The sequence below is a fragment of the Plasmodium inui genome, assembly GCF_000524495.1.
Source record: "Plasmodium inui San Antonio 1 unplaced genomic scaffold supercont1.8, whole genome shotgun sequence".
Classification (NCBI taxonomy): Eukaryota; Apicomplexa; class Aconoidasida; order Haemosporida; family Plasmodiidae; genus Plasmodium; species Plasmodium inui.
The window spans coordinates 404,223-419,060 of record NW_008481842.1 but is presented as its reverse complement, the minus strand read 5'-3'; the positions used below and the strand labels follow the sequence as shown (position 1 = coordinate 419,060).

Here is a 14,838-nt window from a genome sequence, read left to right as displayed (position 1 = left end):
CCAATGATGTACGTTAGACAATTGTGTTGAGGGAAAAAATTGAATATATAAGAATTGCATTCATGTTCTTTTCTTGCTGCATGCCCAAGCGTGGCCGCTTTTTCGCGTATGAAGAGTCTCTTCCTTTGTTTGGATAAGGAGTACTACTCTTTACACGTGTGACCTTTCGAACGCGCCTTCGTTCGCGCGTGTATGGGTGGATGTGTCGGCGGGTGGCTTCGCGGACGGATTAGCAGATGAACGAATGGAAGAATGAATATGCCCGCTTGCACATTTACATGCCCAGTTATGAGTGCTCCAGCCGGTTACCCGTTACACACGCACACGCCACATCCATACGCGCAACCATGTGCACATTTGCTGCGTACAAGTGTGCTCCCATTCGTGCCCACGCCCATAATAATGCCGTCCCTTTTTCACCCTTCCCCACACCTGCAGCTATAACACAACAAAGAAATCATGGAAATAAGAGTAGCGAATAAATATGCCTTAGGAAAAAAATTAGGGAGCGGCTCTTTCGGTGACATTTATGTCGCCAAAGATATTGTAACAATGGAAGAGTACGCCGTAAAATTAGTAAGTGCAATAACTGGCAAATTGTATTTCACGTTAGAGTTATTCTTGTGAAATGATCCCGAGTGGAGGAAGTCTTCGTGGAAGGATAAATCTTCGCTTTGTTCTTGTCTACATCTGTGTTGTACGTGTCCTTGTCAGAACGGTGAATATTTGTTCTACCTCCCCTTCCCCTTGCAGGAATCAACCAGATCGAAGCACCCCCAGCTGCTGTACGAATCCAAGTTGTACAAAATATTGGGAGGAGGAAGTACGTTCACTTTGAGCTTTTCTGACAACATTAAAATATTGCCTTATGCGCAGAAAGGCTCCTCGCCGATATATAGAGGAATGCGCGTGCTTACGTGACTGTGCATTAATACACACCCCGATTAAAGAGAACAAATTAAAGATGCGTTTACTCCACGTCTCCATTTCGATACATTTCCCTTACACCATTTCCCCGGTTTGTCCTTTCCCCCCCTGTTAGTCGGAGTTCCCAAAGTGTATTGGTATGGCATAGAAGGGGACTTCACCATAATGGTTCTCGACCTATTGGGGCCTTCTCTAGAAGATTTGTTCACCCTTTGTAACAGAAAATTTTCTTTAAAGACTGTCCTCATGACAGCCGATCAAATGGTTAGACAAATCGCATCAGCTTAAAAAAAAAAAATAAATAAGGATGCAGTGCACATATGTGTGCAGTCATCTCCTGATCGGGCTGAACATATGAAATAAAATGTTTACTCATATCTACATATATTTACTCATATTTGCTCATATTTGCTCATATTCTTTCATTTTTTTAAAATTCCCCCCCCCTCCCACAGTTAAACCGAATTGAATACGTTCACTCCAAAAATTTCATACACAGAGATATCAAACCGGATAATTTTTTGATAGGTAAGTCAGGCGAAGAGTGGAAGTCCGGTGGTAATTACCCCAGTTCGATTTGGGCAACGTGCAGTCTTCCCGCCTAAGCTACATTTGTGCATGATAACTTCTTCGTACAAGTATATACTTGCGCTATGTATATCCCCCCTTTTTCAGGAAGAGGAAAAAAAGTTACCCTAATTCATATCATCGATTTTGGACTTGCGAAAAAGTATAGAGATTCAAGATCGCATACACACATTCCTTACAAGGAGGGAAAAAATTTGACGGGGACGGCAAGATATGCCAGTATAAACACACATTTAGGTGAGCCCTTCCTCCGTGCGTTAGCGACGCCGGTGGTTAAGAAACAGCAAAATTGTACCAACATTCCGCAAGAGTGCCATGTTCGTCAAATTGTTCCTCTACATAGTTTACTCATTTTATTTTTTTTTTTATTTTTTCCTCCCCCGCTAGGCATCGAGCAATCCCGAAGGGACGATATAGAAGCCCTGGGTTATGTCCTCATGTATTTCCTGCGAGGCAGTTTACCATGGCAAGGCCTGAAGGCTATTTCCAAGAAGGATAAATACGATAAAATTATGGAAAAGAAAATATCCACCTCTGTAGAAGTTTTGTGTAGAAATTCAAGCTGTAAGGAAGAGGCGAGCGGAGTATTTTTTATGCGTTCCTTTTTTTACGCTCCCCTTATTTTTATGCCTGATAAGGGAATGTGTTTTTTTTTTCGTGGCGGGCAGGACAAAATGATAAGCCATTGAGATATGCGCCAAGTGTACGCTTTATCGATGGAGAGACATCACTGTGTTGAGGAGAAACATATGTGATGACTCCCCCGCCCTTCCCCCACCTTTGCTTCAATCCAACGGAGCGTATTATACGCGCAGATATGCACATGTGTTCCCGCCTCATTTTTTCATCCCCCCCCCTCTTCTACTTCCCTCCGCAGTCGAATTTGTAACCTATTTAAATTACTGTCGATCTTTACGATTTGAAGATAGACCCGATTATACCTACCTGAGGAGACTCCTGAAGGATTTGTTCATAAGGTGAGTACCGCGAGGAAGTATGCGGCAGAGAAAAGGTGCCGTGGAGATAGAGAAGAAATTATGGCAATTTTGTACCAACTTGGGGGTGTACTAAGCGAGGCCGATCATTATGCCCCGCGCGAATGATGTTTGCTCTTGGGCGAGCACCCGTGTATATTGGTAGAACACTCCCTTTGAGCATTTCTATGTGTGACCCATTCGTGTGGCTCCACGTTTTCACCCATTTCCCACCTCCTCCCCCACGTATGCACCGCAGAGAGGGATTCTCGTATGACTTCCTGTTTGACTGGACCTGCGTCTACGCATCGGAGAAGGACAAAAAAAAAATGTTAGAAAATAAAAACCGCTTCGACCAGACGGCGGATCAGGAAGGCCGAGTGAAGCAAAACTAGCAATTTTTCAGCGTCCATTTTGGGAGAAATTAAGTAGCCAACTTTAATGCTTACGTGAAGATTTAGCCATGTGCAGATATATGATAAAATGTGATTACGTATATATGTAGGCATGTATGTAGGAATGTATGTATGCTTGTATATATGCACCTATGTATGCACGTATGTATGCACCTATGTGTGCTATTTTTTTCCCCTTTCGCGACATAAAGTGTGGTAAAAAAGAACCTCGCGTTGTTTTCTTAATGTTCTTGTGCGCTGTTAGCCTGAAAAAGTTACATCCTCCCAAATGTGCGCACAATATGTGTGTGCATGTTTTTCTATATTCGCGATTACAGCTTTTACAGCCGTTACAGCCCTTATAGCCATGCGTACAACCGTGCGTGCGTGCCGGTCGGCCTTCCCGCCTGCACACGTGCGCTCCCGCGCGCCCGAAGACGAATCCCTGCGCCTTAGCACATGCACGAGTTAGTCACATGGTCGCGCTACCACACACATTCTACATGTTGGTACCCCCCACACGCGCGCACTGTACTCTCTATTGTTATTAATAAACCCCTCCTCTCGATTTAAATTTGTACGAACCCTATTAGAGCCCAATTTATCTCTGCTACCTTCTCATATGTTTAATTGTACATATTAATGTAAAAGCATCTTTATGTGATTTAATGTGTATAGCTTGTGCGTAGGTACATGCGCGCGTGGGTGTGCTGTGTTCCTACGTGTGCTGGTGGGTGGATGTCCCGTCCTGTGCTGTCCTGGCCTGCCTTTTCCTGCCCTGTTGTGTTGTGTGCCTATGTGTGTTGGTGGTTTCGCGCCCCTTGTACGTGTATTATGTGCCCGGACGTGTGCTCCCACACGTATTCGCACTTCTCATCTTTTTTTTTTTTTTTTTTTTTTGCCATTTTTTCTACCTTTTTTAAAGAATACGTTAGGCGCATGTGAATATGCGTGAGCAGGCCCCCCTGCCCCTACAGAAGGGTGTCCACACGTATGTACCTACGTATAGGCCTATACATCTACGTGCACATACAGGCGCACATACAGACACACATACAGGCATGTAAAGGCGCGCATATAGACAAATCTGTTTCTGCACACAGAGACACACACATATTCGCACGTACATGCAGGTGCAGGAATATGTGTGTGTGCCCCCATACCCCTGTACGAAATGGTCGATATTTACAATGCAGTGTTGTGTACGCACACCGGCGTGCGAATCTAGGCGAAGGCCCATGTCCGTATAGTATGTACATAGGTGCGTATATAGACGTATATAAATGCATACATATGCTGATATGTATGCGGATAGTCATGTGGATAATCATGAGGATATAGTTACATATATACTGATATGTGTGTATACGCGTATGTGCATACACGTGTGCAAGTGTGTATGTATTTCTTAACATTGGATTATAATTTTAAGAGGAAAAAAAAAAAAAGAAATTAGAAATACCTAAAATATTATGTGATTCAAGATATAGTTTTTTCCTTTTCTTTTTTCTTTTTCTTTTTTCCTTTTCCCTCTTCTTTTTTTTTTTATCTCTGCATTCTAAGTTGTAGTTGTTTTTTTTTTTTTTTTAAACATTATTATTATCCCCTTTTTTTTAATTTTTTTTCTTTTTCCCCATTTCCTTCTCCCTTTCCCCTAATCCTTTAAACATATGAAATATTTATTTTTTAAATTCTAAAAAAAGAAAAAAGTATAACATTTTAGTAGACACACAAGTAGTTGCGCCTTATGCGGAGGCCGTGCGGGGGATGCTGCGTCTGCGCCGCACAAGGGGCAAACAAATAAGCCGATAAATAGGCCGATAAGTGGGCCGATAAATGAGCCGATAAGTGGGCCGATAAGTGATCCGATAAGTGGGCCCATAAGTGAACCTATAAATAAACAGATACCTATGTGACCAAATGGATAGCGGACCCCCTTTCCCTTCTCCCCCGATAGGATAGGCATTTTTTCTGCACCTTGGTTAACATACGACTGCCTTAAAAGCGAAGAGGCGCGTAGGGGTGATAAATGTGCATGTACACACACGAGGGGAGGATATCTTTCCACCCATCCGAGAATAACGCGGGCGAAAAAAGAACAGCAGTGCAGTTGTCCTCTTTGATTTTTTCTTTTTATAGGGGTGATATAAAAGTACATCATAACGTGGGCCCCCAAAGACGTTTTAAAAATATTAAAAAAAAAAATGAATAAATAAACAAACAGGAAAAGGAACAAACAAATACATAAATAGATACATACATAAATAAATAAACCGATAAACGGATAAACAAATCGGGCTAGCCTGCCTTGGAAAAAGTTGCCATGTTAATTTTCATCGAAATGGCCTTCCCCGCGCATTTAAAGAGGGAGAGGGGCATAAAATGAGTTTGTGCCTTTCTACACTTGTTCCTTCGCCGTTCGCCGGCTTCTACCCCTGGGAACGCACTCCCTATGCGTCATTTTGCGGCTCCATCCTTACATATATTACATATGAACGTGTACAAGCTTATTTCTCCGTTGCACGTCGCGCATGCCGAAGGTGCCAAATGCCTAGGAGGCTTAAAAAAAAAAGGATGTAACAATTTCACAACATGCTAAAGGAAAACATTGAAGCTTCACGCTGGGGTCGTTTTATGCCGTACGTTTACTCTGCCCTCAGTTGTGCGATCTTTCGCCAAAAAAAAATTTGAGGCAATTTTTAAATAAAACACTAATCCTGCGCGGTGAGCCATATATCGATGTGAAGGGCGGCCTCCCCGTTCTGTATTCCTTGTGAGACCTAATTTATGTTTTTTTTTCCCCCATTTTTTTTTTTTAACACCTTTGTATCTTTCTTTCCTTTCCATACAGCTCATGTGATGTGAAGAGGGTACTCAGGCGAGCCAACCCCCCTTCCCTCCCCTATGCGGGTGTTTTACGTTAAAATCTACACGCCCCTTTGCAACGTATGATAACTCTGCTCATTTTTGAAAAGAATAAAATTAGCTTCTCCCCATCTGGGGTTACAAAAAATAGGCCATTTCTTTTTCGTTCCTCTTTTTTTTTCTTTGTTTCATCACCTGGTAAATATAAAGATTCGTCATTCTAGGTTAAACTCCAACCGTGTGGAGTTGAGAAAACGTCTTATAGTACCTTTTCTCTTTTTCTTAACTTCTCAAAAGGACCTAATACGTTACTACCCCCTTCCTTTCTCATCCTCCGTTTGACAATTTTGAGCTGTTGTTTTTTTTTTTTGTACGTTTTAGCTTAAAGGGACACAGAAAAGTTCCTTCGCAAAAAAGTTACACTCCTGAATGGACCAATCGAACATACAGAAACGGAGTAAATCGAAGCAGACTTAAAGGGAGAGAATGTCCCGTCTTACACGACGCACAAGTGTACAGAAGAGGTAATGTTGCATCCATCCTTTGACATACCCTCTCCAACATGAGCAATGCCCAAGCGGACGCGTCGGAAATCTTCCCGTTGGACGAAATAAAATCCCATTTTGAATCGAAGAAATATGAACATGTGCTTAATTTAACGAAGAAGATTTACTCCAGTGAGCAGTGCGATGAGTACGCGCTGAGGGCTAGGTACTACTGCCTCATTGAGAGGGGGGAGTTTACCAGGCTGTTTCACGAAATTATGCACATGTTGGTGGGAGGCGATGAATCGAAGAACGTTGCACAGGGTGGTATCGGTGCGTCCACGGTCGGTAAAAAGAGGAGAATCACATTTAAGGACCTCTTCCAAGGAAACTATGCATGCATTAAGAGGAAAAACGTTCTATTCGAGCTGTTCTATTGTATGTACAAATTGAAGAAGCTAAAAAAACTGAACGGATGTTTGAAGTACGTAGCTGAGAAGGAAGAGAATGTGCCCCAGTTTATGGATGTACTCCTGGCAGAGGTAAATTTCAGACTACACCATTTCGAAGCGTCTATTGCTTGGTACGAAAATTTGGTAGAGTGCCAAAATGCCAAGCAGGCAGTGGCGGCCTCGATTAATATCAACAGTGGGTACTTCTCCCTTTACTTCAGACTTTTATATGAGTATAATTTTTTGCGAAGTGTTAACTCGAGAGTCAGTTCTGATAAAGCGAAACAGAAAGACATCGAAGAGGTGAAAAATCAAATCGTAACAAACACGGATGGTTTTAAATTTGAAGAAGAAAGGGATAGTTTTGAGCAGATATTTAACTATGCCACTTTTTTTATAGTTGAGAAAAATTACACTGAAGCGGTAAAATTTCTCGATTTGGCAGATGCCATCTGTAGGAGCACCTTTGTGGGGGGAAGCTCTTCTGATTCTGGCATCGCGGAAGGGGTGGAAGAACGGGACCAAGAAAGGGCTAACAACACGGATGACCGTGCGGATGATGAAGAGGATAACCCACGGGGCCACACAGAAGAGACAGGAAAACGCTCAAGTGCTGATAGTGCCAGAGTTTCTCTCCTTCGAGAGGATGTACTAACGAACAAACGGACGCTCGTCCAGTTACAGAGGGCTTACGTATACTCGAAGTCAAACCGCCTGAAGGACGCCATAGCGATATATGAAAGCGTCTTGGAAAGCTACCCGGAAAAGGACCAAAAGGGAGACGCCGCAAGTAGTGGCAGACTCATCCCTCTGGTGGCCTACAACAACTACCTCGCACTGAGGCATAACTGTGAAAGTCAAAGTGTGTGCCATGTGAAGCCGAGAGGGAAGAGCGCACTCGGGTCGTCGGGGCCTCCCCCATCGGGAAAATCCCCATCTGGATATGCTCCATCCGGATCGCCCCCCACCTTCTCCCTCAGCCAGGACAAACTAAACAAAATTAAAAGCCACCTACGAATGAGCAGATGTGACCCCCACAAGGGTGCGAGCCAATTTATGCAATCCATAGCTCTCTTCAATGAGTGCGTATACAGCCTGAAGAACGACCAGAAGGATGAATTCAAATCTAAGTTGAGAAGTTTTACAACACGCTTTGGAAATTCGATTCTGCTAGATAAGCTAATAGCTCTTTTTTTAAAAAGCGAAAATGCACACATCAAATGTAAGCACCACCTCTTAAAGAACATCCATCTCATGTACTCTCATCAGAACAAGATCAAGTTTCTCAACGCCTACTTATCTTTATGCTATGAGAAAAAAAGCTTCACAGAGATAGTAAAAATGTATTGGAAGTATGAATACGTTTTTAAGATGGACGCCCATCACTACCGTACTTTTTTCTCCAACTTGTTTTATATTTATATATGTGCTCATTATGTAGGGGAGTCGGTTCCCCTGATGGGGAAGAATAATGCCTCCCTCCCCAGCGTCCCTAGCGGTTCTGCCAAGGGTGGCGACGATCAGGGTGCCCACGGTGATGGTATCGCCACACCGCGTAACCTCCCCCTAGTGATTGACCTCTTCAACAAATACAAACAAGCTATCAGGACAGATTTAAAAATCGTTAATTACGAGACAGTTTTTCTAGTAAGCAAATATTTACTACAACATGGGAAGGAAGAGCTGCTCACGGACCTCTTCGATCATTTGACTAAGCATGTCAAAAACGATTTTCACTTTTTCTCTTGCTTCACTTATATATATACGTATATCAATATGGAACTTACACATAAATATGAAGATAAATTGAAGAAGGCCGTTCTCACCGAGACCTACCTTATCGATGTAGAGGATCTGGAGAATAAAAACTTCACTCTGGGCTTCTCCTCCACGGGTGCTACTACTACCCCTGGTGGTGGAAACGTCCATAGCGATTCCCCCTGCACAGTCCCCATCGATAGGAACAAAAAAAAACGAAAGCGATCGAAGAAGACAAAGAATAAAAAGGACGGGATGGGTAACCACGCTGGTTACGACCCAGAGAAGTGGCTTCCGAAGCATGAGAAGACCGGGTTTAAGAAGTCCAAGAAGAAGAAGCAGAAGATGGCGGAGGCCCCCTCCAAACCGAAGGTGGTCGTCGTGGAGGAGCCCAAGAACAACCCAGCCGGCTCCTCCAAGCTCCAGGGGTTGAAGAAGCGCCGCAAAAAGTGACTTCGGCGGGAGGGCGGCCGTCCACGCAACTTCCACGAAGCGTGCACACAATTTGCACACACATTCTACGCACCTTCCACACACATTCCACAACGTTTCAATCATGCTATAACGCTGCCCCTACGCTGTTGTGCCGCGTACCGCCGCACCTTTTCCTTCCACCCATTCTGGATTCCCCCTTACCTAAAGAACATAATTAAAGAATTGATATCATCACGCGCATGCGATGAATGATCTGTTTTGAAAAAATGAATAACGTGCGTTTTAAAAAAAAAAAAAAAAAAATTGTTGAATGAAAAGAGGGAGAGGCAAAAGGCCTACCCTTCATTTTTCATTTTCGAAAAAGATTCCGTTCGTGGGAGCTGCCTCTGGAGTCTCTCCGGCATCTCGCGAGAAACGTATAAGCATGTGGAGCAATCAATCGGCTAGTTGGGTGGTCTCCTGGAGGTGTATGGCCTCTAACTAACGTGGTCTGCTTCGTGTGTATGGCCTCTAACTAACGTGGTCTGCTTCGTGTGTATGGCCTCCAAGTAGCGTATCCTTCTACGCGTGCGGCCCCCCCCACGCGGCAACTCAACTCTCATCGTCGTAGTCGATATCTCCGTAGGCCCATATGACAAGCTTGGCTTTCTTCGCCACCACCTCTTCCTTCTTGAGCTTCTCAAAGATCTTGGTGTCACTTCGGTTATCCACGTAGCAGATACCGCTGGAGACGATGTCCTCATTGACACTCTTGACATTCTTGTTCGTGGTGAACTGCTCGTAGTCGTAAAAAACGACGTGATAACACGCGCTGTTCTTTTCCTTTTTTTCAAACTTAACGTAGAGAAATTTATCCAATAAAAATTTCTTCACATAGATAATCAAATCCGCTTTATTTTCGACGGGGATTTTAACCCCAGCTAGGGACACCCTTATGCTGAATGGAGGATACATTTTTAAGTTCAACCCGTCACTCAACTTTCGGATATCTTCAAAATTGAGCTCATCCTCATTTCCAAAATCGATGTACTTAACGAGGGCTTTCTTCTTCGCTTTATTCACTTGCAGGATAACAGCCCGGTAGTAACACTTATCCGTATATTTGGCAATCACTAGGGTGTTTTTTTTAATTTCGGAGAGGACATACTGTGATGATGACTCTAAGTTGGCTGGTTTGTTTAGCTCATCTTGTAATTTTTTTAACTGGTCCTGTTTGCTTTTCAACTGAATGGAAATATTGTTGATATCTTCAACGTAGGAGCAATAATAGATGTTGTCGAATTGGGACACGTTTTTTTGTCCATTGAGCATAACATTATCCGTGTCGTCTTCATTTGCATCGATTTTTTGAATAGCCCAGATGTTTCTCTTTTCCTTCTTTGCTTCCTCAACCGCTTTGACGTAATTGTTCCTTTCATTGGTGTTACTTAATCCGATTTCGTTCAGCGTTCCATAGCCCAAGCTGAGTAAGTGCACCCCGAAATCTTTATTCTGATGGCGTAGAATACCTATAAAATTGCCTCCCTTGTCGCACGTTAAGATAGTTATTTGCACATTTCTCTGCATTAGCATTTTTCTGGTGTATCTGTAAGCCTGGATGGCTATTTCCTTCAGCTCGAGTTTTTCTTTCCTGTTGGAGTTGCCATCTCCATTCAGTAAATTGTGAGCATCTTCCCCGTCATAATGTTCTCCTCCTGCTAGTGCCCCGTTGACTCTCCTCATTTGGCTAGCTGACGTGCTGATGGTGCCAATTTCTTTCAAGTTAATTTTCTGAACAGAGATACCTAGTAGGATAAAATTTATTAACAGATTCTGCGAAGGGATGTGCAGCTTGAATTTGTTTGCTCCGTAAATATAATCCACACTGGCGTTTAGATTGTTATACTTGTTAAGGACATTCTCAAATGATCTGGCTCGCAAAGAGTTTTCGCTTCCACTTATATTATTGATTTTGATAATATCGATGTGTGGGTTAAATCTTCCCACCTTTTTCTCCTGTGCTTCTTTTTCTAATTCTTGAAGTCTGAAATAGTTGCTCGCCCTTTCGTCTTCCTGTCTGTGATTCATCACTTTTGCTAATCCCCTGGCCACGAGTTGTTCGTTCATGCTGATCATCGTGTGATCTTCCTCATCTCCGTCTTCCTCGCGCAGGTGAGCCGCCGCGTTCCCGTTCATCTTGGCGCTTTTCTTCACTCCCAAACCAGTCGGGTCGCCGCTGTTAATTGGTCCCCCCTTCTTTGCATTTTTTTTCTTTTTTTTTTTCTCCTCCCCCTCGATGCCCCACTTACTACTAGGCACAGCCACGCCAGCTTTTGCGGTCTCCTCCTTCTTCTTCTTATTCTCCATTTTGTACACGCTGACAAAATGCATTCTTCCCTTGTCATCGGAGCACTGTGGGATGTACCCCTCACTATTGCTCTGTGGGATTCTCACATATTCCGTGACAATTTTTACCACTTCCCCGGTAATTTGATTCTTCAAATAATCCTTGGCGGATAAGCATAGGGTATTTACAGCCAAATCAGTGCTATGCTTTTCACACTTGATGGAAGCCATGTAGAGTCTCCTCTCCTCATTATGATAATCGACAATGATGACATCTCCGTAGAGAACCTCAATAACTGTTGCAAGGTACTCCTTTTCGTAATCCACTTTTTTCTCCGTGTAGTTAACCCACTTCTTCTTCCTCAGTTGTATTGCTTCATCCAAGGACCTCTTATACTCTATAGCATTTTCCACATACTTAATGGTGTACTCATTAATATACGCATAGCCATTCTTCAACAGAAGAGTGCAGATATTTCCTAGCTTATAAAACACATTGGCATACAAATTGCAATTATTATCCATGTGCTTTATCACTACTTCGATATCTCTGTTTAGTAATCTCGCCTCAACAAACTTCTTCGTCTCCATGGCATACTGCTCCTCCTTGACGTTCTCTACATTGTTCACTACTTCCTTTTTAAACATATCGACTATGATGCCGCACACGGTGAAGGAGAAGTAGTACATGGTTTTGTAACCCACTGTTGCTTTAGCCACTTGGTCGACATCACTGCCCGATCCGTTGGCGATATCACTATTTTTTCGGTTCTTTTTCCCACCTGCGCTTTTTTTCTTCTTCTTCCCCTTCACTCCGCTGCTGCTTTCACCAACGGTTCCATTTTGCAATGCAGTGCCCTCAACGACGGTTGTGTTGGTTTCCCTTTTCTCATTCCCTTCCATCTCAGCATACACACGAAAGTTAGATCCATCCCTCACATGCTCAACAACACACTTCAAATTTTTGTTTAAAAACAGGTCGTAAATTTTCTTGTTTTCATTCTTGTCATTATAGGAGTATACAATATTCCTAACATAGCTATTAATGTTGCTGCCAAAAATACCTACTTTCTTTTCCTTCGCTTCGATGTAGTAACTCTCCAAATCGGCATACACATTCGTTTTGACATTCTTGTTTGACACCAGATTGGCGTAACCCCTCTGGAGTAGCATCACTGATAAGTTTTGCTCCTCGTAAAATACACTGCAATACGTTCTGTTGTTGTAAATATATTCTACTACGAAGGTGACATTTTTCCCGATGATCATTTTACGAATGAATTCTCTACTCTCCCATGCGAATGGCTCCTCACTCTTTTCTACATTTTGGCTCTTCATGAACAACCTGGGGCACTGGATGCACGCCAGGCTCACTTGTCTTTCCTGTGCAACGCCGCCTATCGGGGGGGAAGGGGTGGGAAAGATGGATAAGTATAGAGATAGCTCAAATGGAGAAGGGTACAAACGGGGGTGTGCCATGCAAATCAGGGAGATACATATAAATCGCGCACACATTATTTCTCCATATCGAGGGCGATGGGTGGGACAAGCCTCACCTCCACACACCAACAAATGTGCGTAAGGGAAAGAATTGGCATAGTTTCGCCTCTACACAGTGGCGCTTCTACGCAGTTGCACATGGGCCTGCTTTTCTCCCTCCTGCTCACCCTTTTTGGCGCCCGCCAAAACGTAGGTATCTGCTGACACGACCTGCTTTACGATCCCGTTCAGTCTCTCCATTTAGCTACACTATATTCGGGCGCATAAAATGGAGGGTGTGGGGGGGTCTCTCGTAGGAGTGTGTCCAAGCCTATATATGTGCCTATACCTATGATTGTATCCTTTTTTTTTTCTTTTTTTTTTTTTTTTTAAAGTGGGTGCGTGGGAGGTGAAGTGACTGCTTTTGTTTTATATTCCCCTGTTGAAGCGAAAGCTACACATTTCGCGCGTTGGCAAATTAGTGGTTAGCAAATCAGGCGTTAACAAATCACCGGTTAGCAAATTGATCAACTTTGTTGCGTATTTCTGTTTATTCGCGCGAACGTTTGTATTCATTTATAAGTGTTAATAAGATTTTGTTCACTCTTCCGCTTTCCCTTCCCTTTTCTGTTCCCTTTTCTGTTCCTTTTGCTCTTCCTGTTGCTCTTCCTGTTGCTGTTCCTTTTGCTGCTCCTTTGTAGAGGGCTCTAAAATCCTCCCTGCTAATTTGCACGTTGAATGCGTGTTTACTGACGTAGGTATAACTCTATTCGAGTATTGCTTCGACGGTAGGTAAACTTTCGGTTAATGCGTTTGCAATTGGCACAATTCGACGTATTTTTTTTTTATTTTGTTTTTTCCATTTTATGTACGTTCCTGCTTTTTTTTCTTTTCTTTTTCTTCCTCCCCCTTTGCTGTTTTGCAAACGCAACCCCTCTCGTGCCTACATAAATGCGCCATGCGATGCTATTCTATCCGATCCTGTGCTGTGCTATCCTGTACTAGGCAGTGCTATGCTTTGGTATGCTATGCTACGGTGTCCTCTTTTTTTTTTGGCGTTCACATGTACGTACCTACGCACGTATCGCCCATGCACGTGCGCAAGAGTACTCATGTGTGGGCGGGGGCACCCCCCTCTCGCGTTCCATGGAATAGGAAGGAAAAAGTTAAGAGGGGCAGTGCTAAGTATGCACCTGCGCGTGTACCTATGCGTACAGTACACGTTTGCCTTTCTGTTTGCCTTTCTGATTGCCTTTCTGATTCCCTCTCCGTTTGCTTTTCAGCACATGTATACATCCATATGGGGGATATTGCCTCCCATTTTTTTCGTTTTTCCTAATTGATGTTCAGCACATATAAGAGTAAGGCGTATTACGTCCCGTTTACAACATCGATATGTTTACGCCCCTGCTCACCTCTGCCCTCTGGGCGCCTACTCAGATTAACCGTTGCGTTTATTTTTCACCAAGCGCAATGCATATAGGGGTACACGTACTCATAAGTGCAGGTGCTATATGTGGCGTACACCCGTATGTGCATATAGATGAATAATCGTTGTGGCTCCCCCTCGGTCCGTAAACCTTCTAGGGTGCGCTCATAAGCAACGGGCACAAATCTGGCCACCGTAGGTATATATCACTTACTTATTTTTCCTTCACTGTACGCACAATATATCAGGTTTCTTCAGAGCGCGTCCAGAACAGATGCACGGGAATTGCATAGGAGTGAAGGGTACCACTCTGCGGGTGAGCCCCAACCAATCAAATTGTTCCTTTGTAGGAAAAAAAAAAACGAAATTTTGAAAAGAGGCCACCTCAAAGCGATCATCAAGTTATCACTTAAAAAAGCAACGCAAACGCAGCAAGTTTTACACCCCCGTTTGCCTACCTTCATCGTTCACAAAAAAAAAAATACAACACGAGAAGGGTAAAAAAAAAAAAAAAAACTTGAAAGTTTTCCTCTAGATGAATTGGCGTATCCTTGTGCCTTTGGATATAGTCGAAAAAAAAAAAAAGAGTGTTACTTTTATGGGTCATTATAATGCCTTCCTCCAGGGGCTAACACAACTGAGGGGGAAAAATACCTGTGTAGAGACATATCCATGCACATGTGTGTACCATGGAAACGCCTTTTTAACCGGCACAAACGGGGATTC

The 14,838-nt window shown here is 43.3% G+C and overlaps 3 protein-coding genes across 3 annotated transcripts; 2 read left to right on the top strand and 1 right to left on the bottom strand.

Annotated features, from left to right (window-relative positions):
• Positions 1 to 459: 459 nt before the first annotated feature.
• Positions 460 to 2,884, top strand: C922_02361 (CK1/CK1 protein kinase; the record flags this gene model as incomplete). The annotated part of the gene is made up of 8 exons (XM_008817960.1): positions 460 to 576; positions 754 to 823; positions 1,043 to 1,191; positions 1,383 to 1,459; positions 1,607 to 1,752; positions 1,903 to 2,079; positions 2,393 to 2,492; positions 2,749 to 2,884. The coding sequence occupies 8 exons, from the start codon at positions 460 to 462 to the stop codon at positions 2,882 to 2,884; spliced, it is 972 nt and encodes a 323-aa protein (XP_008816182.1).
• A 3,427-nt stretch (positions 2,885 to 6,311) lies between these two features.
• C922_02360 (hypothetical protein) lies at positions 6,312 to 8,897 on the top strand (the record flags this gene model as incomplete). Its single annotated transcript, XM_008817959.1, has 1 exon — positions 6,312 to 8,897. The coding sequence occupies one exon, from the start codon at positions 6,312 to 6,314 to the stop codon at positions 8,895 to 8,897; it is 2,586 nt and encodes an 861-aa protein (XP_008816181.1).
• A 573-nt stretch (positions 8,898 to 9,470) lies between these two features.
• C922_02359 (hypothetical protein) lies at positions 9,471 to 12,944 on the bottom strand (the record flags this gene model as incomplete). Its single annotated transcript, XM_008817958.1, has 2 exons — positions 9,471 to 12,601; positions 12,872 to 12,944. 2 exons carry the CDS (start codon positions 12,942 to 12,944, stop codon positions 9,471 to 9,473), a joined length of 3,204 nt encoding a protein of 1,067 aa, XP_008816180.1.
• Positions 12,945 to 14,838: the final 1,894 nt, after the last annotated feature.